The following is a 27,989-nucleotide window of genomic DNA, read 5'->3' as shown; positions in this document are numbered from 1 at the left end:
CCATGATCCCTAACTAACAGGGCCAGTGGTCAGGGATCATGGGAGTTGTATTTCCATAACATCTGGAGAGCCAAGGTTGTCCATGCCTGCTATTTGGTGTTAATATAATATGGTGCATATTGGGTTTTTGTAATTGGAAAATTAATTTTAAAATATGTAATAAAAATAAAAAGGAAATGTGGAGAACTGGCCCTAAGACTGGGGGGAAATGAGAAACTGAAATTGACCGGATTCTCCCACGTGCTCTACAAATGAGCAGCTCGATGAACCCAGGCCAAATTCTTAGCAGCTGGATGTGTTTCTTGCCAGAGTCGCTTGGGAGGGTGAGGAAGAATCCGAGTGCGGAATCTTGTGACATCATCACGGCAGTTGGCCTGGAATGTGGATTTGCATGGCCTGGTTTTGCAAAGAGGGGCAGCTGGTGTCCGATTGAGGGGAAATTTGTATCTCTGCATGTGCCGTGGTTAAGATTCTTGCCTCCCTGAGCCGAATTTCGCCATGGTAAGATCCGTCACTCTGATTCCTTTGTCTTTTATTTTTATTTCATTCATATTGCACCTTTCTTCCCAAGCATCATACAATTATTTTTGTCTCCCTCCTGCATTTTATTCTCACAACAACCCTGTGTAATAGGCTGAGAAGTAGGGGCTGGCCCAAGCCCAGCCCAGTGATTTGAACCTGGGTCTCTCGCTCGCAAAGTGGGCTTAAGGACCAGTCAACAGGGTTGCTGAGACGATCCTTTTTTTTAAAAAAAAAAGGGTAGGTTGGGGAGCAATGGATACCACCTTAAGCTTCATGCAGGAAAGGTGGGATATTAGCATTATAAATAAATAAATGTGCAATGAAAAGCAGAGTATTTTATCTAAATGCACCCTAGAAACACATTCAAGAATGCTGATGCAGTTTGTTTGTTTGAACAATTTATACAGCCATCTTCAAATATTGAAAGGGCTGCCACATGGAAGATGGAGCAAGCTTGTTTTCTCCTGCTCTGGAGAGTGGGACCCAAATTAGTGGCTTCAAGTTACAAGAAAGGAGATTCCGACTAAACATCAGCAAGAACTTTCTGAGAGTTAAGAGCTGCTTGACAATGGGGACAGACTCCCTCAGAAGGTTGTGGACTCTCCTTCCTTGCAGGTTTTTAGGCAAAGGTTGGAGGGCCACCTGTCATGGATGCTCTAGCTGAGATTCCTGCATTGCAGCGGGATTGGATTAGAAGTCAATTGGCCTCCTCTCTTCCTATCTTCTCCTTCATTGTGCTGAGGAGTGCTGCACTGAGGAGAAATGGTGGAAGCCACCCCCTCCCCCTGCTCCTGAATCTTCCCAGGAGCAGAAGACAATATAGATTTGAAACAGTGGTTTGCAGTGGGGCATAGTTCAGAAGGCAGAAGCTGGGAAATACTGGATGGGGAACAACAGCTAGGAGAAGAAACACTGGAAGAGAGAGGGTTAACAGATTCACAGTCATTGGACAGCATTTATCGACTCTTCTCAAGGTCAAGAAGAGCTCAGGAAGTCTCAGAACAGAAAGTGCAGAGGGTACAAGCTCAGATTACAAGACATAGAAGTTACGATGATTAATAGGGATGGAGGGGGTGTAAGCTTTAATTGCAAGCACCGCCACTCTGGGTAGACACTTTCTTTTGTCCTTTGCTGTGTTTATTAAAGAAACTGGTAAGAATTCCCTTTTGTTTGATCTGCTCATTTATGGCCACAGGGGAGGAAGCCAATTCCCAAAAGCCTGACACTCATGCATTAAAACCAGTTGAATTTTTTCCTTAACTTTCCCGCCCCCTGATGTGATCTTTGTGGATGATGTCTTCTCAGAAATGCATGTGTGACTTCTCCCTTCCCCACCCGCAATCTGTTTCAGGATGCCAAAGAGGAGAAGGATGAGCACAGAGAGGACAAGGGTGGCCAAGGAGCCAAGGAGCAGGAGCCCCGCGATGTGGTGAGCAGAGCAGAGTCGGAGTGGTCAAGCAGCAGGTTGGACTTAGCCAACGAGACTGAGCTGGAGAAGAGGAGGATGGAGTTTGAGCTGACGAGGCTCAAATACAAACATGAAGAGAACGAGAGGCAGAGGCAGCATGAGGAGAAGATGGAGCAGCTGCGCCAGCAGCAGGAGCCACCCAAGAAGGTAAAGGGGATACTGGGAGGTAAGATGGGAGGTTGTGGTAATACAACCTTTTTCTAGCCCTCTTGTATGCAGAGACCCTTCTCTTACCTGCTCTTGTGGGGAGGGCTGTAAAATGCAAATCATATCCTTTGACCAATACAGGCTCCTCCAGACAGGTGCTTTATTGCAGGTGGATTCCACAACATGTTACTGACACAATGGCAGCTCCCAAGTGGTGGGTTTTTATCCTGCTCTAGTTTGTTCTCTGATGTTCCCAAGTGCTGCCACTTTATTTCAGTCTGGAGGGACTACAGCATGACAAAAGCCAGACGGAAATAAACCAGAATGCTTGCGCTATATTAAAAAAAGTTACGATACTACTGCTGCTGCTAGTACTACTACTAATTTTTTTATTTATACCCATCTGACTGGGTTGCCCCAGCCACTCTGGGCAGCTTCCAACATTATAAAAACACAGCAAATGTCAAACATAGAAAAGCTTTCGGATACAGGGTTGCCTCCGGATGTCTTCCAAAAGTTGTGTAGCTCTTTATTTCCTTGACATCTGGTGGAAGGGCGTTCCACAGAGAAGGTGCCACTACCGAGAAGGCCCTCTGCCTGGTTCCCTGTAACTTCACTTCTCGCAGTGAGAAGGCCCTCGGAGCTGGACCTCAGTACCTGGGCTGAATGATGGGGGTGGAAACGTTCCTAAATCAATACCTTTTAAGAGAGAGAGAGAGAGCTATAGCTATGTCAATCAATGAGTGGGAGAATTAGGTGCCTCCTTAACTCTCTCACTGAAATCAGGGTCGGATTTAGGTTTGATGAGGCCCTAGGCTACTGAAGGTAATGGGGCCCTTTATATGTCCAGCTGTTCTTTGTCAACAACAAATTATCACTGTTTTTTTGTGTGTGTTGAATATATGCTATATGCTATAGTCATTTACACATAACAAATTATTTTATCAAAGTATTTGTTGAACTTACCTTATATTTTGGAAATGTACGTTCAGGTTTTTTCCTTTAAATTTTGTTGGGGCCCCCAAGAGTGTGGGACCCTAAGGTATAGCTTGTTTAGCTTATACATAAATCCAGCACTGACTGAAATCACTGAGATTTTAAAAAATGTTTATTTTGGGCTGGGTTGTTTAAGGTTCCCTCCTCTAGCTTTAATTGTGCAGCTTGAAACTGTGTGATTGAATCCCACCCCAAAATAGTCCGGAAGTGCATTTTCAAGCCATTCATTCCACCCCTACCTGAGATGCTTTTGTGTGTGATGTTATCACATTCCTGGGTCATCCCTGCAGAGTTAAGTGCTGCCTGACTTTTGGAAGACATCTGAAGGCAGCCCTGTATAGGGAAGTTTTTAATGTTTGATGTCTTGCTGTGTTTTAATTTGTTGGAAGCTGCCCAGAGTGGATAGGGCAACCCAGTCTGATGGGAGACATCATCATCATCATCATCAGATGGGAGGTATAATAATAATAATAATAATAATAATAATAATAATAATGGGACCAAGATACCTTAAGGGCCATGTGATCCCTTATACTCAAGCAGAGATCTGTTTCAAACCACTCATGAACTCGCGACATAAACAGCAGAAACAGCTGGAAATTATGTGGGGGACCTTTGGCCTCCCAGATGTTGTTGAACTACTGCTCCCATCAGTTGCCAGAACTTACCATGAACACCTCCCTTCTCTTATAATGTCTATGGCACCCACCTGAGTTCCTTAGCATTACCTCCAAGATTTAGGTTCCACAAATGCAATCTGTCAACATACATGCTTACTCCCAAAGAATCCTGAGAACTGTAATTCATTAACGGTGCTGGGAGATGTAGCTCTGTGAGGGGGAAAACTACAGTTCCCCTGATTCTTTGTGGTGGGAACCTTTAAATGTATGGCAGGTGCTCAGCCTTAGAAACACTAGGGCAGATGTGGGGGACCTTTGGCCCTCCAGATGTTGTTGGACTACAGCTCCCATCAGCCCCGACCAAGCATGACCAAGGGGTGATGGGAGTTGTAGTTCAAAGGCTCCTCACACGCTCTTTACGCATCCTGAAACAGAAAGAACTTACTGGGATTTCTTACCATAGTGGATTTTGTACTGGGAATCAGACACACACTGCTCAAATACCAGCCACAAGCTCTTTCCTAAACTGCCACAGTGATGTCAGAAAGTTCCGCACTGGGATGATGTCATAATTTTCCAGTTACCACAACAGTTAAGGCAAGTGTTGCTAAGAGGCCTTTGTGGATTGTCTGTAGGCCTATATGTGTCACATATAGGCCTGCTATATATTTTATTTTAAAACGTACTGGTAACATCATAAGTGGCCATATAGATAGATGGCACAAGAAGGATGTATTCTGCTCCTCCTCCCACAGCACACACTGTAATCACGTTTGTTCATTGATCTTATTGGACACTTTAAAAAAAATGAAAATAACTGAAATCGACTTACAGGAAAACCCCCTCATACATTAAAACTAACACAAAACTAAAAGAGGGTGAAAGCCCCAATGTTTTATTCAAGTTGGCATCCTTGGGGAGGAGTGAGGTGGCTGCCTCAGGCGAACGTTGCTGGGGGGCAGGGAGAGTTAGCAAGGGGTTAGTGGCCCCAGTTGTAGATGCCACCTGGAGTGCCCTGTGCCCCCTAAGCAAGCCTGCTACCCTCAGGTGGAGCAAAGGTCACTGCTCTGGTGCTGATTCAGTGGCCAGTCTTGTTGCCTTCTGAACATGAAATTGGAAGCGGCACCTTGTAGCCCACCTCAGCCAGGTAAATGTCTTGGGTTAGACCTTATTCTGATGATCACCTGAGTGTTGCCCCGCCTGTGCAGGTGGGGTGGGAAGGTTGGCATTGCTTATTCTGCCACTCCTCCCCTTCGATTTGCTCACTGTTTTTCTTTCCAACGTAATCTCAGTATCTGCAAGTATCTGTCAGGCTGCTGCAGCCACATGCCTTCCCTCCTCTCATCCCCTAGCTTTAATTTTGCAGCTTGAATCTGCGTGATTGAATCCACCCACAAGAAGTCTGGAAGTTCCTTTTGAAGCCATTCATTCCACCCCTGAGATGCTTTTTTTGTGATGTTATCACATTCCTGGGTCATCCCTGCAGAGTTACCGTGTTTTCCCGTAAATAGGAAAAGACCCTGATGTTGGGAAAGATTGAGGGCACCAGGAGAAGGGGACGACAGAGGACGAGATGGTTGGACAGTGTTCTCGAAGCTACGAACATAAGTTTGACCAAACTGCGGGAGGCAGTGGAAGACAGGAGTGCCTGGCATGCTATGGTCCATGGGGTCACGAAGAGTCGGACACGACTAAATGACTAAACAACAACAAGGAGTCTTATATTTATATTTATTTTTTTCAAATAATATTTATTGATTTTCAAACATTTCAAAATCACAAAAGCCAAAACAAAAAAAATAAAAATAAAATAAAATAAAACATAGACAAAAAAGAAAAAAAAGAAAAAACATATCCATTCTTACATTAACTTGACATTGTGGACTTCCTTGATTCCCCCCACACTGGGTCCATTTTTAAATCTAAAGTAAGCAATTTTCATTTATCATCTTAAATCATTGTAACACAATTTTTCCAGTATCTCACAACCAATTCTAATCTACCAAAAAAATAAAATAAATCAACTATCCTCAACCTAAAATTCATTAATCCAAATCTGAATTTATTTTCCCATCCATCTCTATTTCTTCCCTTAGCCTCACAATTTATACCCCCCAAAATTTCCATACATTCAAATATTATTTCTTCTATCATAATAACCTTTAACCACTTATATCTAATTCTACCCCCCTTCCCCTGGACTCCGGATCTCCCAGATGCATCAGCCAGCTCCATAAATTGTTCCAGTTTCAGACCATCTGAATCAATCAAAAATAACCCATTGCTACTCCTCACCCCATCCCAACTCTTTCGCCACCACTCTCCCTTCTTTGTCCCTTGCTGCCCCCCAATTCTCTAACTGTAGCACAGTACCATCCAGCTATGTTTCCACTTTTCAGCCCTATCTCAATGTTTATTCCACTTAAGCTCTGGCCCCAGTATGGATCCTGCCCTCCCTCTCTCCATGCTGGTTCTTCTCTGAGGACTCCTTGAATCGAACATGAGTCTTGTTCCCCCTCTCCCACTGGGGGAACAATTGTCATATTTATTTTTCCTCAAGAAGACACACTATGGCTTATTTTCACTGGATGTCTTATTTTTATTACATGTCCAGCCTCGCCTCTTCCTTGGCGCCCTCCAGAACTGTGCCTGTCACTATGTCTTATTTTCGGGGTATGGCTTATATTGCGCAAATGCTTAGAAATCCTGCTATGGCTTATTTTATGGGTATGTCTTATTTTCAGGGGAACAGGGTAAGTGCTGCCTGACTTTTGGAAGACATCTGAAGGCAGCCCTGTATAGGGAAGTTTTTAATGTTTGATGTCTTGCTGTGTTTTAATTTGTTGGAGGCTGCCCAGAGTGGATAGGGTAACCCAGCCTGATGTGAGGCATCATCATCATCAGATGGGAGGAATAATAATAATAATAATAATAATAATAATAATAATAATAATAATAATGGGAGCAAGGTAGCTTCAGGGGCGTCTTAACCATTGGGAGTGGTGGCGCGGCGAACCAGGGTGCCAAGCTGTGGGAGGGTGCCATGAGAAGAGTCCGGGGAGGGGAGCAGGGAGGTAAGCAAGGCAGGTAAGCAAGGCTTGGTGCCTTCGCGCCTCCAGTGCCCGTCTGGAGGCGCTAGGACCCTGTTGCGCTCTGCAGCGCCAGGGTCATCCCTCATTCCAGCACTGCGTTTCATTGGTAGAGCTCTAAATTATCCTGAACTGGATAATTTACGGTGACAGTAATTTCCTATTCTTATCTGCTTCTCCCCCTTGATTTTAATCTTCCTTGCCTTGTCTAAGCGGCGATTTATTGTTCTTAAACCTTTGTTTGGTCTTTACAGTATTTTATTTTAGCTGCCTGCCAGTTAGATGCGTTTTAGGGTTAAAATAGAAATTTTTACCGCTCACACGCCGTTCCGGGTTCCGAGGCTTCTTGCTGGGAGGTGCTTATATCCTTGCGTCTGGGATTCTCTGCTCTCCTGCTGTTCAGCCAAAGAACGCTGAGAATCCCGCCTAACGCCGCTGGAAAGCTTCAGCTGTGGGTCACCCCCAGCCTTTCTTGGGGGTGTGCAGCCCTCGCTTACCCCAAAATAACCTCCTCAAGCAAACGATCCTGCACGGAGCTCTTGTGGAGCGCGTCCGTGCCGGGGACGGTAAAACCAGAAGTTTTTGAGGAGCTTTTTATTTGGAGGGGGCGTAATTTGGGATAACCAGGTGGTTGCCTACGTGGGGAACAGCGGAAGATAGGGTTGCCAGACTCAACAGAGGACAGTACTTCTGTGCCTTTAATTGCCCTGCTCTCTTTTGAGTCTGGAAACCTTAAAGAGAAACCAGCAGACCCTTTGCTTGGAAATTAAACAAAGGGTCTGCTGGTTTCTCTTTAAGGTTTCCAGACTCCAAAGAGAGCAGGGCAATTAAAGGCACAGAAGTCCTGTCCTCTATTGAGTCTGGCAACCCGAGCGGTGGGATGGGGGGATTTCTGGGGGATAGGATGCAAGAAGCGTGGAGAGAAAGTGGGGAAAGAAGATATGGGGAAAAGAGGGAGGCGGATTCAGAGAGATGGGGCAGTTTTTAAAATGAGTCTTGCCTGGATCGGGCCAGAAGATCCGTCTAGCCGAGGATCCTATTTCCAGGAGTGAGCTTCCTCTGGAAAGGCTCTCCAGCAGGGCCTGAAAGAAACGGCTGCTTGTTCTCTGTACCTGGCCTTCAAAGGTAGACTGTCCCTGAGTGTGGAGGCTCAGTGTGACTCTTGTAGCTGCTGTCTACAGGAGAATGTGGCTGTGAGCTTGGGGGGGGGTGCTGGAGGGATCTCTGAACCACGGCGCTGGATAGGCTTAAGACAGCCCTGGATAGGCTTAAGGGCCATCGGATCCCTGATACTCAAGCAGAGATCTGTTTCAAACCACTTGCGAAATTGCAAGATAAACAGCAGAAGCAGCTGGAAATTTATTTAACCCGTCCAACCTCACAAGCTTCCAAATGGCTAGTGGAATAAGAAAAGCTTTAAAAATAGCCTAAAAATGCTGATAGAACTAGCCATCCCTAGTAGACAACTCCTTGCTCCAGCTTCTAAAAAGGGCTGTTGCTTATAGGCTTCATGGAGGCATTTGATTGGCCGCTAAAGGGAAACGGCGGTGCTGGAGTAGATGGACCTTCAGCAGGACTCTTCTTTGGTTCTTTTGCATCCACACATCACATTCAGCCCCACAGCCTGTGCCTACTCTATGGTGGGTACCATGGAAGTTGTGGGACTCCAGGCCCCATCAATCCAATAAGTTGAGTACATTTACAATGTCTAGGAAGAGGCCTCTGGGTTCAATGGGAACGTGTTTATGGTATTGCAGGCTGTTTGGGTAGCTGATCATAGGGAGCGTTTTGTTAACAGACACCTTTTTTTCTCTCCCCATGTCCCCCACCCCACCCCCCAGATTGGACAACAGCTCCACGAATTCCTTCATCCCAAGAACCAGTATGCCCTATTTTTTTTCTGCGTCATCTTTATCCACTTTATTTGCACAGCCATGGAGCTGGCTTTCTATTTTATTATGAAACACGACATACTCTGCTTTGCCATTTTGCTGTGTTTCATTTTCAAGAAGATTTTACTGGATTACAGAAGTTGGAGAAGCTGATCACGAAACAGCAGCAGACTGTTGAGGGCAGAGGAAAAAAGAGGGCAAGCAGCTCCCTAATGTTTATGTATCTCCATTCTATCGCCTTTCCTTCCCTCCTCTTTAGAATTTCCCCCTTTTCAATTAAACAAAAAACAAAACTGATTCTATTTGCACAATTTTTTCTTTGAAAAGGGGAGTATAGGAAGTAGGACCCCTGGAAATGTTTGTAACAGGCTGGACAGGGAGAGACTCAAGACAGTCCAGAAATACATCCGGCAGGCAGAATATCGACAGATTCCTGCATTGCAGGTGGAAGGACCAGATGACCCTTGAGGTCCCTTCCAACTCTAGGATTCTATGATAGGTAAAGCATTCCCATAATTGAATTTCCATACTAGAAAATACTTACTTTGTGCCAGCCACATAGCTGTTAAAGGCATGAGACATCACTTGGTTTTTCTTGTACATATAGTTCTCATGGCAAGCTGCTCCTGTTGAGAGACAGTTAATCCTTTCAGCAGGGAAAATACAGGAAATGCCTCACATTCCTTCCTTTTAATCGTTTTGAAAAAGTGATTAAGAGGCATTCTTTTTTTAAAAAAAAAATCTCAGGTACCCAAGTGCTCAAATCTACATCAGCATCATGAAGGGGGGGCCAACTAGCTAGGAAAAACTGCACACCTCAAAGCCATTTCTGTTCCCGATTTGATCCGCAGACCTCAGCAAGCGATGCTTAGCATGGGGGGAAACCGCAGACCTAAGCGGATCAAATCGGGGAAGCTCCGAGGTGTTGTTGTTGTGCATCATGGCTTCCACGGCACAGGAACAAACACCCCAAAAGGTATCTTCACAAATGCACTCATCAAGGAGTTGTCTGTGACCCAGAAGCTTAGGAAACCATGTGGTAAGCTATATCACCTCTTACTGCAATCTTCATCTTGAATCCCGACTTTGCCTTCTGCAGCATTGACTATCCATCCCAGTGTGGTGTCATCTGCAGATTTGATGAGCATTCCTTCATCCCATCAATTAACATCTTTATACTGTACTGTAAATGACTTGAATGAAGGAATTGAGGGGATGCTCATCAAACTGGGGGGGGGGGGTTTAACAGTACATGTGAATTACTACCGTGTTTCCCCTTTTTTAAGACACCGTCTTATAACTTTTTTCCCTCAAAAAAACACACAGTGGCTTATTTTCAGGGGGTGTCTTTTTTTAAAAAAAGTGCTGGTACAACTGGGACCCACTGGCTCAGGACGCTCAGTGCTCTCTTCTGCGCGCTGCTGGGCGCGTTGTTGGCGCTGCCAGTTCCGAGCGGCTGCAGGGTGGGGTGGAGGTGGCAGTGCTTTAAACCCCCAACCCTGTAGAAAGCAATGGAAGTTATGGACCGTAACAATCCTTAAGAGGCGCAGGTCTTAAAAAACCCCTGGTATCACCCTTGAAGCACAGCCTTCCAAAGTCAGGGGGGAAGAGGTCTGTTTAGACAAAGGAAAGGATCGGGGGTGATTCTGCGCCCTGGGACCCACAGAACTACTTTAAAAATCCCAACCTGGGGGGGGGGGGGTCAAATAGTGAAGCCCCATAGCCCTGTAGCAACAGAAGGCACATTCTGAAGCACCCAAGCTGTTCGGTTCCATAAAAAATCCAGGAATTGTAAAATTAACAACAATAATGGGGGGGCACTCTATCCAAAGAGTTAAGAAGGAATGGGAAAGTGTTGAGTTATATATGGAAAAATATGGAAAGGAAAGTTAGTTAAAGATAAAAAATAAATAATTATCGCAAGGGAAAAATAACATCATAAAGGGTAATATTAAATATAAAATAGACAACACAACAGAAAAAGCAAGTATATGACTAAATGAGATCGCACAGGAGTGAGGGAAGTGGGGAGAGAGGGAGGGGGGTAAGGAATGGAAGGAGGCAATGGTTGGAGGAGGGTATAGGGGGATGAATTAAAGGAAAATTAAGACTGAGAAGCGCATGGTTTTTGTTTTTTAAAGATGCAAAGGCTTGCAATCAGCCAAAGTATAGAGCCCAACTTCCAGGAGACTGCGATCTACTTGCGGATTTATAAACTGGAGGTGATCTACCCCCGTTTTATTGGTGTTCAGGTCAGAGTTGTTTTTAGAGAGAGGAAATATCCCATTTTTGAGGTTAAAGTAAAAGTTCCTGACCTTTTTTTTATAATGAGGAAATGCTGCTAAAACTCCGTTCTTCATTCCACGAAGGGGAGAGGGGGCGGGGCCGGGTGCTCAAAGACAAAAGAAATAGAAAAGGAGATAGCGATCAAATGCAGCCTCCTGGGGATTGATGCAGCTGCCGGGAGAGGCAGGGGCTGCAGCCGAGTGCTGCTTCGCAAACAAACGGGGGAAAGTACTTAGAACCCAGAGAATCCAGCTGAAAAACACGAAGCAGCAACAGCAAATGCACACACACCATCCCAAGCCAGCACAGTAACCAAGTCCCAAAAGCAAGAAAGGACTCAGCAAACACTGTTGCGGCCGGCGTTGCTGCTGCTGACTCGGGGAGCTCAGTGCTCTCTTCCGCACAGCGCCTATCACTATGGCTTATTTTCGGGGTACGGTTTATATTTCTCAAATGCTTAGAAATGCTGCTATGGCTTATTTTATGACTACGCCTTAAAAAGAGGGAAACACGGTAGCAGACAGTACATGTGGGAAGTCTCCGCGCCTCGTGTGCGGGGAAGCACGGAGCCCGTCCATAATTCATGCGCGGCAGCCCCGCCTGAGCGGCTGCCCCGCATCACGTACGAGCCGCAGGAGCGACCGAGGCCTCAGGAAGCGGAAGGCCGAGTCTGCACGTACCAAAGGAGGCTCCGCAGCAGCAGCAGCAGCAGCCCGGGCGAGCGGACGGGCGCCTCACGTAGCACGTCTCGCGTCTCTCGCCTCTCTTTCTCCCGCGCCAAGTCTGGTCGGGGGCTCCCGGAGGCGAGTCTTGCGCTGGGAACCCTCAACTTCACAAAAGCATATCTCTGTGTGTGTGTGTTTGTGAAGAGAGAGCTGCTCCTGCTGGCTGCTAGTTTTGTTTTCCGAAGCTTTGTCAAAGGGGGGGGGGGCGCAGATTTCTGCACATTTGCAGAGAGGCTCTTTTCAGCCCAAGTCAAAGTTCGTAATACCGAAAGCTTCATTCAGCCTTCAATTCTAATGCTATGAGAAAGAGGGAGAAACGCTTCTCTCCCCCCCCCCCCCGCTTTCTTCATGCATGATCTTACATAGCTACAGTGACCCTCTTGCTCGCTCTGCATATTTTTAAGTCCTTGTATTTTTTTAAAAAATACAATATTTTTAAATTATAGGATATTTCACCATCTGAATTGAAACTACCAAAGTAGCTGATCAAAATGTTTTCAATTCATAGAATCACAGAATCTTCAGAGTTGGAAGGGACCCCAAGGGTCATCTAGTCCAACCCCCTGCAATACAGGAATCTCAGCTAAAGCATCCATGACAGATGGCCAGCCAACCTCTGTTTAAATACCTCCAAGGAAGGAGAGCCCACCACCTCTCATGGGAGTCTGCTCCACTGCTCTTACTGTCAGAATGTTTTTCCAAATGTTTAGTCGGAATCTCCTTTCTTGCAACTTGAAGCCATTAGTTTGAGTCCTACCCTCCAGAGCAGGGGAAAACAAGCTCCCTCCTCCAAATGACAGCCCTTAATATATTTCAAGATGGCTATCATATCTCCTCTCAGTCTCCTCTTTTCCAGGCTAAACATAGCCAGATGTAATCAGTTTTCATCCAAGAGGCCCACAGATAACTTTCCAATACCGCCTTTTACATGAAATTGGACTCAGACCCCACACAAGCATACAAAAAAGAACTGAACAAAATTGTCAAGGAGCTACCCCTACACATCCAAGAACAGATCCTCACAAACACACCAGCGGAACCTCGACCAGGAACTTTCTATCTTTTACCTAAAATACACAAACCAGGAAATCCAGGACGCCCCATCATCTCAGGTATTGGCACCATCACAGTGGGTGTTTCCGGCTATATGGACTCTGTTCTGAAACCATATGCTATCAGTGCTCCCAGCTACGTACGTGACACCACAGATTTTCTGAGGAAAATACAATCTTTGAACAATCTTCCTAACAATACTATACTAGCCACTATGGATGTGGAATCTCTATACACCAACATCCCACACAATGATGGTTTACAAGCCATAAGGAACACCATTTCAAATAAAACCACAGCGGACTTTGCTACCAAACTCTGCCACTTTGTCCTTACCCACAACCATTTCAAATTTGGTGATGACCTGTTCCTCTAGATCAGCGGCACAGCCATGGGCACCCGCATGCCCCCACAGTATGCCAACATCTTCATGGCAGATTTAGAACAACGTTTCCTAGACTCCTACCCACTCAAACCTCTCTTGTACCTACGATACATTGACGATATTTTTAATATCTGGACACATGGACAACAGACCCTGGAAACCTTCCACCAGACATTCAATGACTTTCACCCCACCATCAACCTAACAATGAACCAATCTATGCAAGAAATACATTTTTTGGACACTACTATAAAAATACAGGATGGACGTATAGACACCACCTTATACAGAAAACCAACTGACCGACAAACATATCTACATGCTTCTAGCTACCATACCAAACATACCAAACAATCCATCGTATACAGCCAGGCCCTATGTTACAATCGCATCTGTTCCAACTCTACAGACAGAGAATCTCACCTAAGAGATCTACAGCAAACCTTTTTAGAACTAAAATATCCACCTGATGAAGTTAAACAACAGATCAACAGAGCCAGACTGATACCTAGAGAGAACCTGCTACAAGACAGACCCAAAAAAAGAAAATAACAGAACACCACTAGTCATCACATACAGCTCCCAAATTAAAACAGTACAACACATCATCAGAGATCTACAGCCTCTCCTGGACAATGACATCTCCCTTTCTCAAGCTCTGGGAGGAAGACCTTTCATTGCCTACAGACAGCCACCCAATCTTAAACAACTCCTCACCCACAATAATACAACCACCAGACTTAACATGGGCACTGGTACCAGAGCCTGCAATAAACCCAGATGCCAACTTTGCTGCCACATACACCCGGACAACATCATTACTGGCCCCAACAACATCCAACATACCATCTCAGGACTATTTAATTGCTCATCTTCTAACATTGTGTATGCCATCAAATGCCAACAGTGCCCTTCAGCTCTCTATATTGGACAAACAGGCCAAACCCTACGCCAAAGGATAAATGGACATAAATCTGACATCAGGAACCATAAGACAGAGAAACCAGTAGGAGAACACTTCAATCTCCCAGGACATTCTATACAAGATCTCAAAGCAGCTGTTTTATTACAGAGAAATTTCAGGAACAGACTGGAAAGAGAAGTTGCTGAATTGGAACTCATTACCAAGCTTAAAACCATGGAACCACCTGGGATGAATAAAGACATCGGATTCTTATCTCACTATGCATGATCAAGCTTTCTTTAGCGCCTCAGCCCTTGCTTCCCCCCCCCCCCCCCGGACTAATTGCAGTCATCAGCAGTCGTTAACAGCCATCTACAGGTTTACCACTCCCATCAGCCCATCACCCATTCCCCCCCACCCCCCACCCTCTGTATATATATAAGGGCCTGACACTTCTGTTTCAAGTGTATCTGAAGAAGTGTGCTTGCACACGAAAGCTCATACCAAAATAAAAACTTAGTTGGTCTTTAAGGTGCTACTGAAGGATTTTTTTTCTATTTTACATGTACTGCTAGTAATTCACATGTACTGCTACCCCGCTCTCCCGCCAAGTCATTTATAAAGATGTTAATTGATGGGATGAAGGAATGCTCATCAAATCTGCAGATGACACCAAACTGGGATGGGTAGCCAATGCTGCAGAAGGCAGAGTCGGGATTCAAGATGCAGATTGAAGAGCTGGGCCCAAACTAACAAAATGAGTTTCAATAGTGATGAATCTCAGGTTTTACACTTAGGCAGGAGGAACCAGCTGCAGAAATATAAAACTGGGAACACCTGGATTGCTAGTAATATGTGTGAAAAGGATCTAGGAGTTTCGGTAGACCACAAGCTTAACAAGAGCCCACAGTGTGATACAGCGGCAAAAAAGCTAAGGCTATTCTAGGCTGCATCAACTTCTTTCTTTGGGGCCAGAGAAAGATTGACAGAACTGGGGTTTTTTGTTTGTTTTTTGCAGTGCATGGGGTGGGTTTGCATTTTGTGCATGTGTTGTGGGTATTGGCAACAGGGCTGCAAAGAGGAAGGTTGCATTAAATAAAGTCTGTGAAAATGCTGGTTCTGGGTGCATTGCCGGGGCCCTGTGAGCCATACATGCCAAAGACTCTTACTTCCAGAATATTTTAATGGCACATATGAGGATGACACCAATGGCAAACATCTCGTGCTTCTTAATGAAGAAGAGCACCAGTTCCTTTGCTATGTAGATGACGTGTATGAAGATGAAGCAATACAGGAACAAGGTGAACTGGTCATGAGGTAACAGGAAATGATGGCTTCCCCCAGAAGGCTGTGGAAAGAGCAAAAGGAAAAGATGTGAAGTTCCAGTCGTGTTGCTGCAGGTCACCAAAAGGCTCGCTGAACATTCTCTTTCTCCTTTGCAAGCAAGCACCAGTAATTCCCGCATTACACTTCCATAGTGAAATCTTCCTCCTGCGCTGCTTCAGCCAGCCGCCTGACTTGCAGAATTTATCCCAGTAAAGATTGAGGGCACAAGGAGAAGGGGACGACAGAGGACGAGATGGTTGGACAGTGTTCTCGAAGCTACGAACATGAGTTTGACCAAACTGTGGGAGGCAGTGGAAGACAGGAGTGCCTGGCGTGCTCTGCTCCATGGGGTCACGAAGAGTCGGACACGACTAAACAACTAAACAACAACAGTCCACTACTGTTGTGCCCAGAACGTGTTGCAGAATCCACCCACAATAAAACACCAGTGTGGGTGGGCCTCTTATTAAAGGTGAGTAGCTCTCATTGCGGTCAGTGCTTGGGTAGAAGGCTCCTTCAGAGCCCTGTCCAAACAGCTCTGAGCTTCCTGAAGGAAGAGCAAGACAGAGGATAATGGAGGAATAACCATTCTTACCATAAGCGATCGAAGCTCAAGGCAGTAGGTGTGTGAATAACAAGGCTGCACACCACACTAGGCAGCCTTTTGTTTCACTAGGCTCTCACTGTCCCATGATGCACTTCTGTAACCTGCCACATGTCATAGATGCCTCACTGTGACATCACAGCCCGCCTGCTGCTACCACTGGCTCATCGCTCAGTAGTAGAGAACCTAATTTCCATACTCTGAATGCCGAGCAAATGGCAAAAGGAAGTGGGTTTTTAGCTCAAAGGCCTCATTTATAGTGCCTATTGCAATGCTGGGCTGCATCTACACAGCTATAAAAAATGTTCTGAAATTGCTTTAAAAAAACTTTTTAAAGCTCACAATGTAAAATTTCATAAAGTTCCCATTTCAGCTCTACAGCGCCATCTGGTGTCACAGTGTTCTAACACATTTATAACTTTGGGTTTTCTTTTTTTACTAATGTAGCTGAGTCCCAGGTTGGTATATAAACATGTAGGCTTCATCTGCAAAATACCGTAATATTTATGTGGCGGAGGTTTTGTGTTCTGTCTTATCCCTCTTTTCTATCATCCCAACCTATCATCCCAGTGATAAAAATGAGCAGGCCTATTGGATTGCCACCATAAACTATAACTTTTCACCATTTCAAAAAATAAAATAAAAATCTGTTACCTGATTAAAGGAATCTTTTTCGATTAACTGCATAGGTTTTAACTGTATATGAATAAAAACAATAGTTCTAGCGCAGCATGTACTTCTCTCCCCCTCCCCGTCCTAGCCCACAGGATGATGCATGCGTTCAGTTGTTTTATATTTATTTAAAGCATTTTAATCTTGCTTGTCGGAAAAGAAAAGCTCCCAGAATACCTCCCAGATGTCTGCGATAAGGCGGTTTCTGCCCTCAGACTTTCGTGAGCCCCTCCATTTTATGCTCAGGTAATATATACTGTATGTATAAATAATTCCATATATCCTAAAGACATGTAACCATGGGAAGCTGCCTTTTAATACTACTACTACTACTACTACTAATAATAATAATAATAATAATAATAATAATTTATTATTTGTACCCCGCCCATCGGGCTGGGTTTCCCCAGCCACTCTGGGCGGCTTCCAACAAAATATTAAAATACAATAATTCATCAAATATTAAAAGCTTCCCTAAACAGGACTGCCTTCAGATGTCTTCTAAAAGTCAGATTGTTGTTTATCTCTTTCACATCTGGTGGGAGAGTGTTCCACAGGGCGGGCGCCACTACTGAGAAGGCCCTCTACCTGGTTCCCTGTAACTTCTCTTCCCGCAGTGAGGGAACCGCCAGAAGGCCCTCGGCGCTGGACCTCTGTGTCTGGGCAGAACGAGGGGGGTGGAGACGCTCCTTCTGGTATACTGGACCGAGGCTGTTTAGGGCTTTAAAGGTCAGCACAATTGGTCCATTCAGTTCTGTATTGTCTGCCCGTTGAGGCACTCCAGGCTTCTAGGCAAAGTTCTCTGCCAGTCCTATGTGGAGATGTCAGGGATTGAATGTGGGACCTTCCACATGGGAAACAGATGCTCCGTCACTGAGCCCCAGCCCTTCCCTAGTTTTGCCACACCACTATCTTTAACTCACACATGAGTATGCTTGATAGCACAGGAAGGTGCCTCTGAAAAAACAACATCTGATGATGGTTCCTCAGATTGGTTACGGTTGTTTTCCTATGGTCTGAAAGCTGTGCGCAACTGGCTGTCGGGCTATGTGTTTCCTCCTCCTCATTGAAAAAGTTGGCCACCACTCCATATATCTTTTGGAACAATGACCAGCGCTTCCTCTTTCTGATCCCAGTCTCCTCCCCTCCTTGCCTTTGTGATCTGCGGGCACAAAGCAGCCAGCTGTATGTGTAACGGACAGTCTGTGTCTTAAATTGAGTTGTTGCCTTATTCATTCACAACAGACCAGGCGGCTAGGAGGACAACAAGCCCCTTTGTCAGGAGATGTAGCCAGAGGCATGCTGACCGTCTCCACTGACTTCATATTTATCTGGTCTCCTCTCCTCCTCCTCTGCGAGTTAAACAATGTGATGCTTTGTCTCCAAGTTGTGAGCGAGCAACTTTTCCTTCCCTCGCTGCAACTTCAGCGAACTATTTATTTGTATTTATCTGCCCCAATTAAGCCGCACATGTCTCACCAAAGAATGAATGAGAAAATGTTATTGAATGGTGAATGCTGGAAGGGAGAGTCTCTGTCTCTCTGTGCGGCCTGTTTTAAAGGACTGTGAGTGCAGACAGGTGGAGTTCCACTTCTCCTTTCTAAGTCAGTAAAAAAAAAGAGCCTTGAAAAATACGTTTGCAGAATTGCTAGAGACAGTTGTGGAGAGGGAGAAGAGTGTTTACTAAGGAGCTTAGGAATTTGCCTTATACTGAATCAGACCTTTGGTCCCCATCTAGGTCAGTATTTTCAACACTGGCTGGCAGCAGCTCTGCTTGGTTTCTAGCCCCACAATCTCTCTCTCTCTCTCTCTCTCTGTCTGTGTGTGTGTGTTATATGAACATATTTAATTCTTACTAACTCCACCCAAGTTTCACCTCCCATTTTCTTAAACCTTTTTTTATATACGGTATATAAAAGAAGTTTCCTAAAAGCAACAACAAACCCCTCTCCAACAGCCTTTATGTGTCCCAACTGCGTAAAAGGCAAAAAGAACTCCGTCATCTCAGCAGAAGAACACAATTAGTCGATCCACAGTTGAACCACAAGCTCTGCCTTGCAGCTTTTCGAAGCCTGAAACTTCAACATCCAGCTGCATTCGGAAATTGCATGCATGCGCTTGCAAAAGACATGGGCTACTTTTTGCATACAGTATTTACAAGGGACCCAAACTTCCTGCATTACTTTTATTTTCTTGCTTGAGGAGGAGCTGGGCGACATCTGGAAGTGGTGTATATGACCTTTGGGTTGAGTTTAGCTGAAATCTGCTGGGCAAAATTGGAATGGGGGAGCACCTTTTTACTTGATCAACATGTTGGGAACAGATTAATCTAACAGTGTGATTAACTAAACTGGAGCCCAAAGTACATATTGTTTACAAATGAGAAGGGGTAGGATATGAACAGGCTGTGACTTCAATCCCCTATATACTTACCTGGGATGGGAGTAAGCCCTATTGAATATGGTGGGATTTCATTTCCATGTAGGCATGTGCTGTGAAATAAATGGCAACCTGATTTCTCCATTATGCCAGGGATAGAGAGCCTAAATTCAAAGTGCTGGTTTTGATTGATAAAGCCATACGTGGCTGACGATTGCAGTACTTCAAGGACCACGTCTCCTGACATGAACTGACCCAGCGCCTGTGATAATACTCTGAGGCCCTTCTTTGTGGGCTCACTCGATGGGAGGTTCAGAAGGTGACAGCACAGGAACAGGCCTTTTCCGCAGTGGCCCCCCACTTGTGGAATGCTCTCCCCAAGGAGGTACACCTGGCACCATCTTCATCTAGTTAGGCAAACACTTCTCTCTGTACCCCAAGCTTCTGGTTCTTATTTTATAGCTCTATAGCGTACAGGAGGGCGGTTCAAAAAGTATATACATGGTGCTTAGAGAATAACTTGCACCTAAATATTAGCAAGACAAAGGAGATGGTGTTGGACTTGCAGAGGAAGAGAGGGGAACTAGCCCCGTTGTATATTGGGGGGGGGGTTGTGTGGAGAGAGTCTCTTCCTTCAAATTCCTGGGAGTTTACCTTAGTGAAGACCTCACTTGGAAAAACAATATAACTCAGGTGGTTAGGAAGGCCCAACAGAGACTTCATTTTCTCAGGGTCTTGCGAAAGAACAGTGTTAAACAACAATTGATGATCTCCTTCAACCCGTCCACATTAGAAAGTGTCCTCTCATATTGTATCACAGTGTGGTACGTTGGCTTGACAGCCACGTACAGAAAGTCTTTACAGAGGGTGGTGAACACAGCACATGATATCATGGGATGTCCCCTGAGCCCGCTAGATGACATCACAAGGGATCATTGCCTTAGGAGAGCGAAAAAAATTCTCAGGCACGATTCACACGCCGGCCAGCACCTCTTTAATCTTCTACCCTCGGCCAGGAGATATAGAAGTATAATCAGTTGTACCAACAGGCTAAAAACCAGCCGTGGGCTGTTAGGCTGCTGAATGGAAAATAATATAGTGCAACTGACTTCTGGGGTTGGTGTGTTGTGCGACAAGCACACAGAGTGCAATGTGATTGAGTGTTTGTGGGGTGGGGGAGGCTTGGTTAATTTCATTGTACACAGGTTGTACATTAACAATAAAGGTTTTAATATTATCTATTGCTATATTCTTAGACTTCTATTTTTGCTTGCGGTTGGTTTTTAATGCAAGTCGTTTTGGTCGCTGTGTGAGAAAAACGACTAACAAATAAAAATAAAAATAACCACCCTTCAGATGTTGTTGGACCACAACTCCCATCATCCCTCTGAACATGGGAAATGCTGGCTGGGGCTGATGGGAGTTGGAGCCAAACAACATCTGGAGGGCCAAAGGCTCCCCATCACTGGATTATGACACCTGACCCAGACGAGCTCAAATAATAGTCATACAGTCCGGCAGAGCCTGTATTACTTCTTCAGCACAGCTGTGGTACTATGTACATGCCAAAAGCCCCTGTAGACTCTCCGTTAAACTCCCAGAGGTCAAGCTTGAGCTGGGAGATGAACCAGGATTGGAATCTAATGGTCTAACACTTCTATCTTCTCAGGGCTGCCCTAGGAGAAATGCCAAGCCTGGGAGGAAATGCTTTTGGCACCTCTGTTCCCTGCCTCCCATGGCCAGTTTTACCGTGTTGCCAAGTGGTATGGCTTGCTCAGGACAGCAAAAACCTAGTGTCCTGTTGTTCTCAGGGTTCCCTAGAGATGTTCATGAAAAGGACCCCAAGCAGGCATGCTGAGTTGGGCCCAACATTGGAGGGTCTGTCGCGCATGCATGATGTCACATGTGCGACGCCCTGGTCCCCCCATTGGGCCATGCCTGCCAGGATGTGTGGGTGCCTGCCAAGATGCTGTGGCAATCGCGGCGGGGGGCACAGAAGGCATGCCAGCACATGCCTAGGGGTAGTGGGGGATGACAGCACTCTCAATATTGGAGGGGGGGGTCATCCCTCTGCCATGAAATATTGAGGGGGCAGAAGCCTTTCCTGCCCCCTATAGCCAGTGCCCCTGACCCAAAGTTAGCTCTCAGTAATTTTGTTCTAGCTAACAGCAGGCAATACACTCAGCAAACATCAAGTCATCAAGCTCTCTCTTCTGTGTGGCCCTTGGCACAAGCGCCCAACTCGCCTACCCATAAAACCAGACCCGTATTTGCTATGCAAGTACTGGAACATGGGTGGCACTGTGGGTTAAACCACTGAGCCTAGGGCTTGCCGATCAGAAGGTCAGCAGTTCGAATCCCTGTGACGGGGTGAGCTCCTGTTGCTCAGTCCCAGCTCCTGCCAACCTAGCAATTCGAAAGCATGTCAAAGTGCAAGTAGATAAATAGGTACCGCTACAGCGTTTCCATGTGCTGCTCTGGTTCTCCAGAAGGTAAACGGCGTTTCCGTGTGCTGCTCTGGTTCTCCAGAAGCGGCTTTGTCATGCTGGCCACATGACCTGGAAGCTGTACGCCGGCTCCCACGGCCAATAACGCAAGTTGAGTCGGTCATGACTGGACCTAATGGTCAGGGGTCCCTTTACCTTTACCTTTAAGTACTGTCAACCACCAGCGATTGTGTTCCAGGTCATTGTGCACATCGCTGGAGCAGACATAAGTCTACCTACCCCACTCTGTTCTGCCCCTGCCCCCATTCCGCCCTCCTCTGGGTCCAAAAATGGCATGCACATGTACGGTTGCTCATCCTTTGAGCTCGTGCAAAATGGTCATTCCCTGTACACATCTCATGGAGGAAAACACAAGGCAGAGAGTCTAGCATGTTTTAATCAAAGTATAATATACTACAGGCAATGCAAAGCAGAGGTTCAAAGTTATAAGGGAGAGACATTCTGTGTGTATTCGCTGATAGCCCAGCCTATGGAAGGAAGGAAGGAAGCCAATAGACAGGGCACACGTTCCTCATTCAGACTGTGGAAGAAAGAAAAAGAATTGCATGAACAGGATTCGGAAGACAGGGAGTCAAACCTGGTCCCTTTCAAATTTCCATCCAAGGGTGAAACCCACCAGTGCCCAAGCTCAGTGACCAGCAGTGAAATAGCAACAAGCCTGGAAACATTCAGGAGCACCAGTGGAATGTCACCCATAAATGATGACTCCTGTGCTGGCAAGATCACAGGTATCTGATGGTACATTTGATGTTTTAACATAGGGCCCTGCAGCAGGGGTAGGAACCCTGGGTTCTTCCAAATGTCGCCGGACTACCCCTGAAAATTGTAAACTTGGAAAGTAGTACCATCAAACTGCCTCCAACACTCTTAACCACATTATCACATCTTCCCATTTTCTCTCATTTTTGGTGTGTGTGTGGGATCATAGTTAATTTTTTAAATCAGTACTATATGCCACCCTTTGCCGATAAGGTCTGAGGGCAGCGGGCATCTATATCAATATAAAAGCAATGCCATAAAATACAGGTCAGATTATAGTAAAAACAGTTCTGTAACTCTAAGATACCAGAGGAAAAGGCTGCGTTAACAAGAGACCCATCCATGTATCTTTTTTTAAATTGCACAGTTGTGATGATTTGTGCTCCTGATGCTATTGGGATGGTCAATACCATTTGTGCCTACAAAATATTCCAAGTGGTCGCATTGGTTCATTCCCGATTAGTGCCGATCCCTCGGTTTCCTGCTCACATCCCGTAACTTTTTTATATAGCGCAAGCGTTCTGGTTTATTTCCGTCTGGCTTTTGCCATGCTGTAGTCCTTCCAGACTGAAATAAAGTGGCAGCACTGTGGGAACATCAGAGAACAAACTGGAGCAGGATAAAACCCACCACTTGGGAGCTGCCATTGTGTCAGTAACATGTTGTGGAATCCACCTGCAATAAAGCACCCGTCTGGAGGAGCCTGTATTGGTCATAGGATGTTATTTGCATTTTACAGTCATCCCCACCAGAGCAGGTAAGAGGCAAGCCAGAGTGAAAGGGTCTCTGCATACAAGAAGGCTAGAAAAAGGCTTGCGATCCGGTATTACCAAAACCTCCCTTCTTACCTCCCGGTATCCCCTTTACCTCCTTGAGTGGCGCCTGCTGCTGGCGCAGCTGTGCCATCTTCTCCTCATGCTGCCTCTGCCTCTCATTCTCTTCGTGTTCGTATTTGAGCCTCGTCAGCTCAAACTCCATCCTCCTCTTCTCCAGCTCAGTCTCGATAGCTAAGTCTAACCTGCTGCTTGACCACACCGGCTCTGCTCCGCTCACCACAATGCGGGGTACCTGCAGACCCAGGTGCTCAGTCACCTCGTCGGTCTTCTGTTCCGGTGGCACTTGCGGCCTTTCTGCCTCCAGGATCTTCTCCAGTGGCTGTTCAGCCTTTGGGCCTTCCTGTTGCCCACTAGGCTCAGAGTGGGACTTCTTTTCAGTCACCTCTGGCAAGTAGACTTCCATGGCCAGCTGCAGCTCTATCCTCATCTTCCCCACCTCACCAAAGGTCTCAGAAAACGACTCGGCTGCGGCTTCTGCCTTGCTCCCCGTCGCCTTTGGGCCCACCACTCGGATATTTCCTTGCCGCAGGCGCAGCTTCTCCATGGTTTCCTCGTGCTGCCGCTGCTTCTCCTTGTCCTCGTACATTTTCCGCTCGTGCTGCCGCTGCCGCTCATTCTCCTCAGAGATTTGCTTCAGCTTGGCCAGCTCAAATTCCATGCGCATCTTCTCTAGCTCAATTTCCGTGATGGGGTCCAACTTGCTCCCGAGCTGCTCCTCGTCCCCTTGGCCAGGGGTTCTGTATGGCAAGTGCTGGCGTATGTTCTCCATCTTCTCCTCGTGTTGCCGCTGCTTGTCATTCTCCTCGTGCTGGCGCTTCAGAAGGGTCAGCTCAAAGTCTAAGCGCATCTTCTCCATTTCGCTGTCGGCTCCCTGGGTCTGCTTGGCGTTCTTCCGCTCCTGCTCCTTGGCTCCTTGGCCGTCCTTCTCCTCTCTGTGCTCATCCTTCTCCTCTTTGGCAACCGCGTCTAACGGCAGAGGGCTGCTGGCAGCTTCTAGCTGCCTTCTGGTCTCTAACGTTGTTCGTTGGTCTCCGTTAGCGAGTGTGTCAGTCACAATAGTGGAGATAGCTGGGGATCCTGAACCGTTGGCATCCTGAAACAGATTGCGGGTGGGGAAGGGAGAAGTCACACATGCATTTGTGAGAAGACATCATCCACAAAGATCACATCAGGGGGCGGGAAATTTAAGGAAAAAATTCAACTGGTTTTAATGCACTAGTGTCAGGCTTTGGGGAATCAGCTTCCTCCCCTGTGGCCATAAATGAGCAGATCAAACAAAAGGGAATTCTTACCAGTTTCTTTAATAAACACAGCAAAGGACAAAAGAAAGTGTCTACCCAGAGTGGTGGTGCTCTCAATTAAAACTTACACCCCCTCCATCCCTATTAATCATCGTAACTTCTATGTCTTGTAATCTGAGCTTGTACCCTCTGCGCTTTCTGTTCTGAGACTTCCTGAGCTCTTCTTGACCTTGAGAAGAGTGGATAAATGCTGTCCAATGACTGTGAATCTGTTAACCCTCTCTCTCCAAGTGTTTCTTTTCCTACCTGTTCCCCATCCAGTATTTCCCAGCTTCTGCCTTCTGAACTATGCCCCACTGCAAACCACTGTTTCAAATCTATACTGTCTTCCCGCTCCTGGAAAGATTCAGGAGCAGGGGGAGGGGGTTGCTCCCACCATTCCTTCTCAGTGCAGAGCTCCTCAGCACAGTCCGTGACAGCGAGGCCAAAATGGCTGTGTTGCACAAAAGGGCACAGCAACCTGGAGCAGGCCTCTTAGTTTGGCTGCCCCTGTTCTGTGGAACAGCATCCCAGTCCAAATATGAAGGCACCCACTATTCTTCACTTTCCCAAATGCTCCAACTTTTTCTGAACAAAATCTGGGACACCCACACCCACCATGATGCACCCCCCCCCCGGCCACCTCTCACTGCTCACACTACTTGCCCTCACCCTCCCAGCACTCGTCGCTTGCTTGCACCACTCACCCTCTCTCTAGATCCGGCATCCCCAAACTTCGGCCCTCCAGATGTTTTGGACTACAATTCCCAGATTCTCCCCGACCACTGGTCCTGTTAGCTAGGAATCATGGGAGTTATAGGCCAAAACATCTGGAGGGCCGCAGTTTGGGGATGCCTGATCTAGATGCTCTTGCCGGGCGGTCTGGCATTCAGCAGAGTCATGCCAGATCACTGGACTGGAAGGCTCTTTGGCGTGACCCTGCTGACAATCACTGGAGTGTGTGTCTCTTTGACCAAAAAACAGGACATTCTGGGATTGAAAGAAGAAGCCTAGATTGGCTTTTGGATACAGGATGTCCCACTAAAAATGGGACAGTGGGCTTTTCAGAAACAATGGAAGACATTTTTATTCTAACAAGCTTTCACAGCTGAATGGATGGAACTCTGCCATGGGTGTCTACTTCATACTGAAAGACATACATTGCAGTACGTTTCCAAGCATAAGTCTAAGTGTTGGTGCTGACCTTTAAAGCCCTAAATGGCCTCAGTTCTGTATACCTGAAGAAGTGTCTCCATCCCCATCATTCTGCCCGGACCCTGAAGTCCAGCTCTGAGGGCCTTCTGGCGGTTCCCTCACTGCGAGAAGTGAAGTTACCGGGAACCAGGCAGAGGGCCTTCTCGGTAGTGGCGCCTGCCCTGTGGAATGCCCGTGTGGTGTAGTGGTTAAGAGCGGTAGACTCGTAATCTGGGGAACCAGGTTCGCGTCTCTGCTCCTCCACATGCAGCTGCTGGGTGACCTTGGGCTAGTCACACTGGTCTGAAGTCTCTCAGCTCCACCCACCTCACAGAGTGTTTGTTGTGGGGGAGGAAGGGAAAGGAGATTGTGAGCCGCTTTGAGACTCCTTCGGGGAGTGATAAAGTGGGATATCAAATCCAAACTCTTCTTCTTCTCTTCTTCCCATCAAATGTCAAGGAAATAAACTACTATTTGACTTTTAGAAGATATCTGAATACAGACCCGTATAGGGAAGGTTTAATGTTTTATTACCTTTTTCGATACATTGGAAGCCACCCAGAGTGGCTAGGGCAAGTTAGTCAGATGAGTGGGGTACAGATATTTTTTATTACTATTAACCTTTATCTGCTGTTATTGTTATTTTGTTTTCAGCTGTCCCCCCCTCCCCCCTGTATTGTATTTTGCACATTACCTTGAGACGTACCAAAACTTTGTTGTTGGCATCCATCTGCCTCAAGAAGGATGTGAAAGTGTGTCAGAATAGTGAAATGGCATGGGAAGTTTAGATGGCAAGGGAAGATGAGGCAAATTCAGGGAGAATAAGCTAACAATGGCAAGATGGTTATGAGTCACGATAGCGATATGCTATCTGTAAGGTCTATCCGGAGACGGCTGTTGACCTCATATCCTGCTTGCAAGCCTTCCAGAGGCTTATGGTTGACCACTATAGGAAACAGGATGCTAGCTTAGCTAGGCCTTTGGTCTGATCCAGCAGAGTTCTTATTTTCTTAGCTTAGGTGGGTATGTTTTTGGTCAAATGAAGGACAAGATAGGAAGAGAAGGGGGATGGGGAGGAGGAGGAGGAAGCACAGGAGAAGATAAGGGGATTGCATATCAACAGAGTCAAAAGTCACCAAATGTCAATAAGATCAAGAAACAAGAGGAGGCCAATTGACTTCTAATCCAATCCCGCTGCAATGCAGGAATCTCAGCTAGAGCATCCATGACAGGTGGCCATCCAACCTCTGCCTAACAACCTGCAAGGAAGGAGAGTCCACAACCTCCTGAGGGAGTCTGTCCCACTGTCAAGCAGCTCTTAACTCTCAGAAAGTTCTTGCTGATGTTTAGTCGGAATCTCCTTTCTTGTAACTTGAAGCCACTAATTTGGGTCCCACCCTCCAGAGCAGGAGAAAACAAGCTTGCTCCATCTTCCATGTGGCAGCCCTTTCAATATTTGAAGATGGTTGTATAAAATGTTCAAACAAACAAACAAACAAACAAACAAACAAACAAACTACATCAGCATTCTTGAATGTGTTTCTAGGGTGCATTTAGATAAAATACTCTGCTTTTCATTTCACATTTATTTATTTATAATGCTAATATCCCACCTTTCCTGCATGAAGCTTAAGGTGGTATCCATTGCTCCCCAACCTACCCTTTTTTTTTAAAAAAAGGATCGTCTCAGCAACCCTGTTGAATGGTCCTTAAGCCCACTTTGCGAGCGAGAGACCCAGGTTCAAATCACTGGGCTGGGCTTGGGCCAGCCGCTAGTTCTCAGCCTATTACACAGGGTTGTTGTGAGAATAAAATGCAGGAGGGGGACAAAAATAATTGTATGATGCTTGGGAAGAAAGGTGCGATATAAATGAAATAAAAATAAAAGACAAAGGAATCAGAGTGACGGATCTTACCATGGCGAAATTGGGCTCAGGGAGGCAAGAATCTTAACCACGGCACATGCAGAGATACAAATTTTCCCTCAATCGGACACCAGCTGCCCCTCTTTGCAAAACCAGGCCATGCAAATCCACATTCCAGGCCAACTGCCGTGATGATGTCACAAGATTCCGCACTCGGATTCTTCCTCACCCTCCCAAGCGACTCTGGCAAGAAACACATCCAGCTGCTAAGAATTTGGCCTGGGGTTCATTGAGCTGCTCATTCGCAGAGCACGTGGAAGAATCCGGTCAATTTCAGTTTCTCTCAGTTTCTCATCCCCCCCCCCAATCTTAGGGCCAGTTCTCCACATTTCCTTTTTATTTTTATTACATGTTTTAAAATTAATTTTCAATTACAAAAACCCAATATGCACCATACTATATTAACACCAAATAGCAGGC

The 27,989-nt window shown here is 46.1% G+C and overlaps 2 protein-coding genes across 2 annotated transcripts; one reads left to right on the top strand and one right to left on the bottom strand.

Annotated features, from left to right (window-relative positions):
• The first annotated feature begins 263 nt into the window (after nucleotides 1-263).
• Nucleotides 264-9,012, top strand: LOC148686378 (transmembrane protein 247-like). The gene is made up of 3 exons (XM_088667063.1): nucleotides 264-323; nucleotides 1,874-2,137; nucleotides 8,684-9,012. The coding sequence occupies exons 1-3, from the start codon at nucleotides 264-266 to the stop codon at nucleotides 8,885-8,887; spliced, it is 528 nt and encodes a 175-aa protein (XP_088523189.1). The 3' UTR covers nucleotides 8,888-9,012.
• Nucleotides 9,013-15,252: 6,240 nt separating this feature from the next.
• On the bottom strand, nucleotides 15,253-26,374 carry LOC118082680 (uncharacterized). Its single transcript, XM_035110494.2, has 3 exons — nucleotides 26,339-26,374; nucleotides 23,202-24,263; nucleotides 15,253-15,435 (listed from the first exon to the last, which is right to left on the bottom strand). The coding sequence occupies exons 1-3, from the start codon at nucleotides 26,372-26,374 to the stop codon at nucleotides 15,253-15,255; spliced, it is 1,281 nt and encodes a 426-aa protein (XP_034966385.1).
• Between the last annotated feature and the right edge of the window lie 1,615 nt (nucleotides 26,375-27,989).

This window comes from Zootoca vivipara, chromosome 3, assembly GCF_965207765.1.
Source record: "Zootoca vivipara chromosome 3, rZooViv2.hap1.1, whole genome shotgun sequence".
NCBI classification, from domain to species: Eukaryota; Metazoa; Chordata; class Lepidosauria; order Squamata; family Lacertidae; genus Zootoca; species Zootoca vivipara.
The sequence above is the reverse complement of the archived record's forward strand: the minus strand, read 5'-3'. Positions and strand labels throughout refer to the sequence as shown.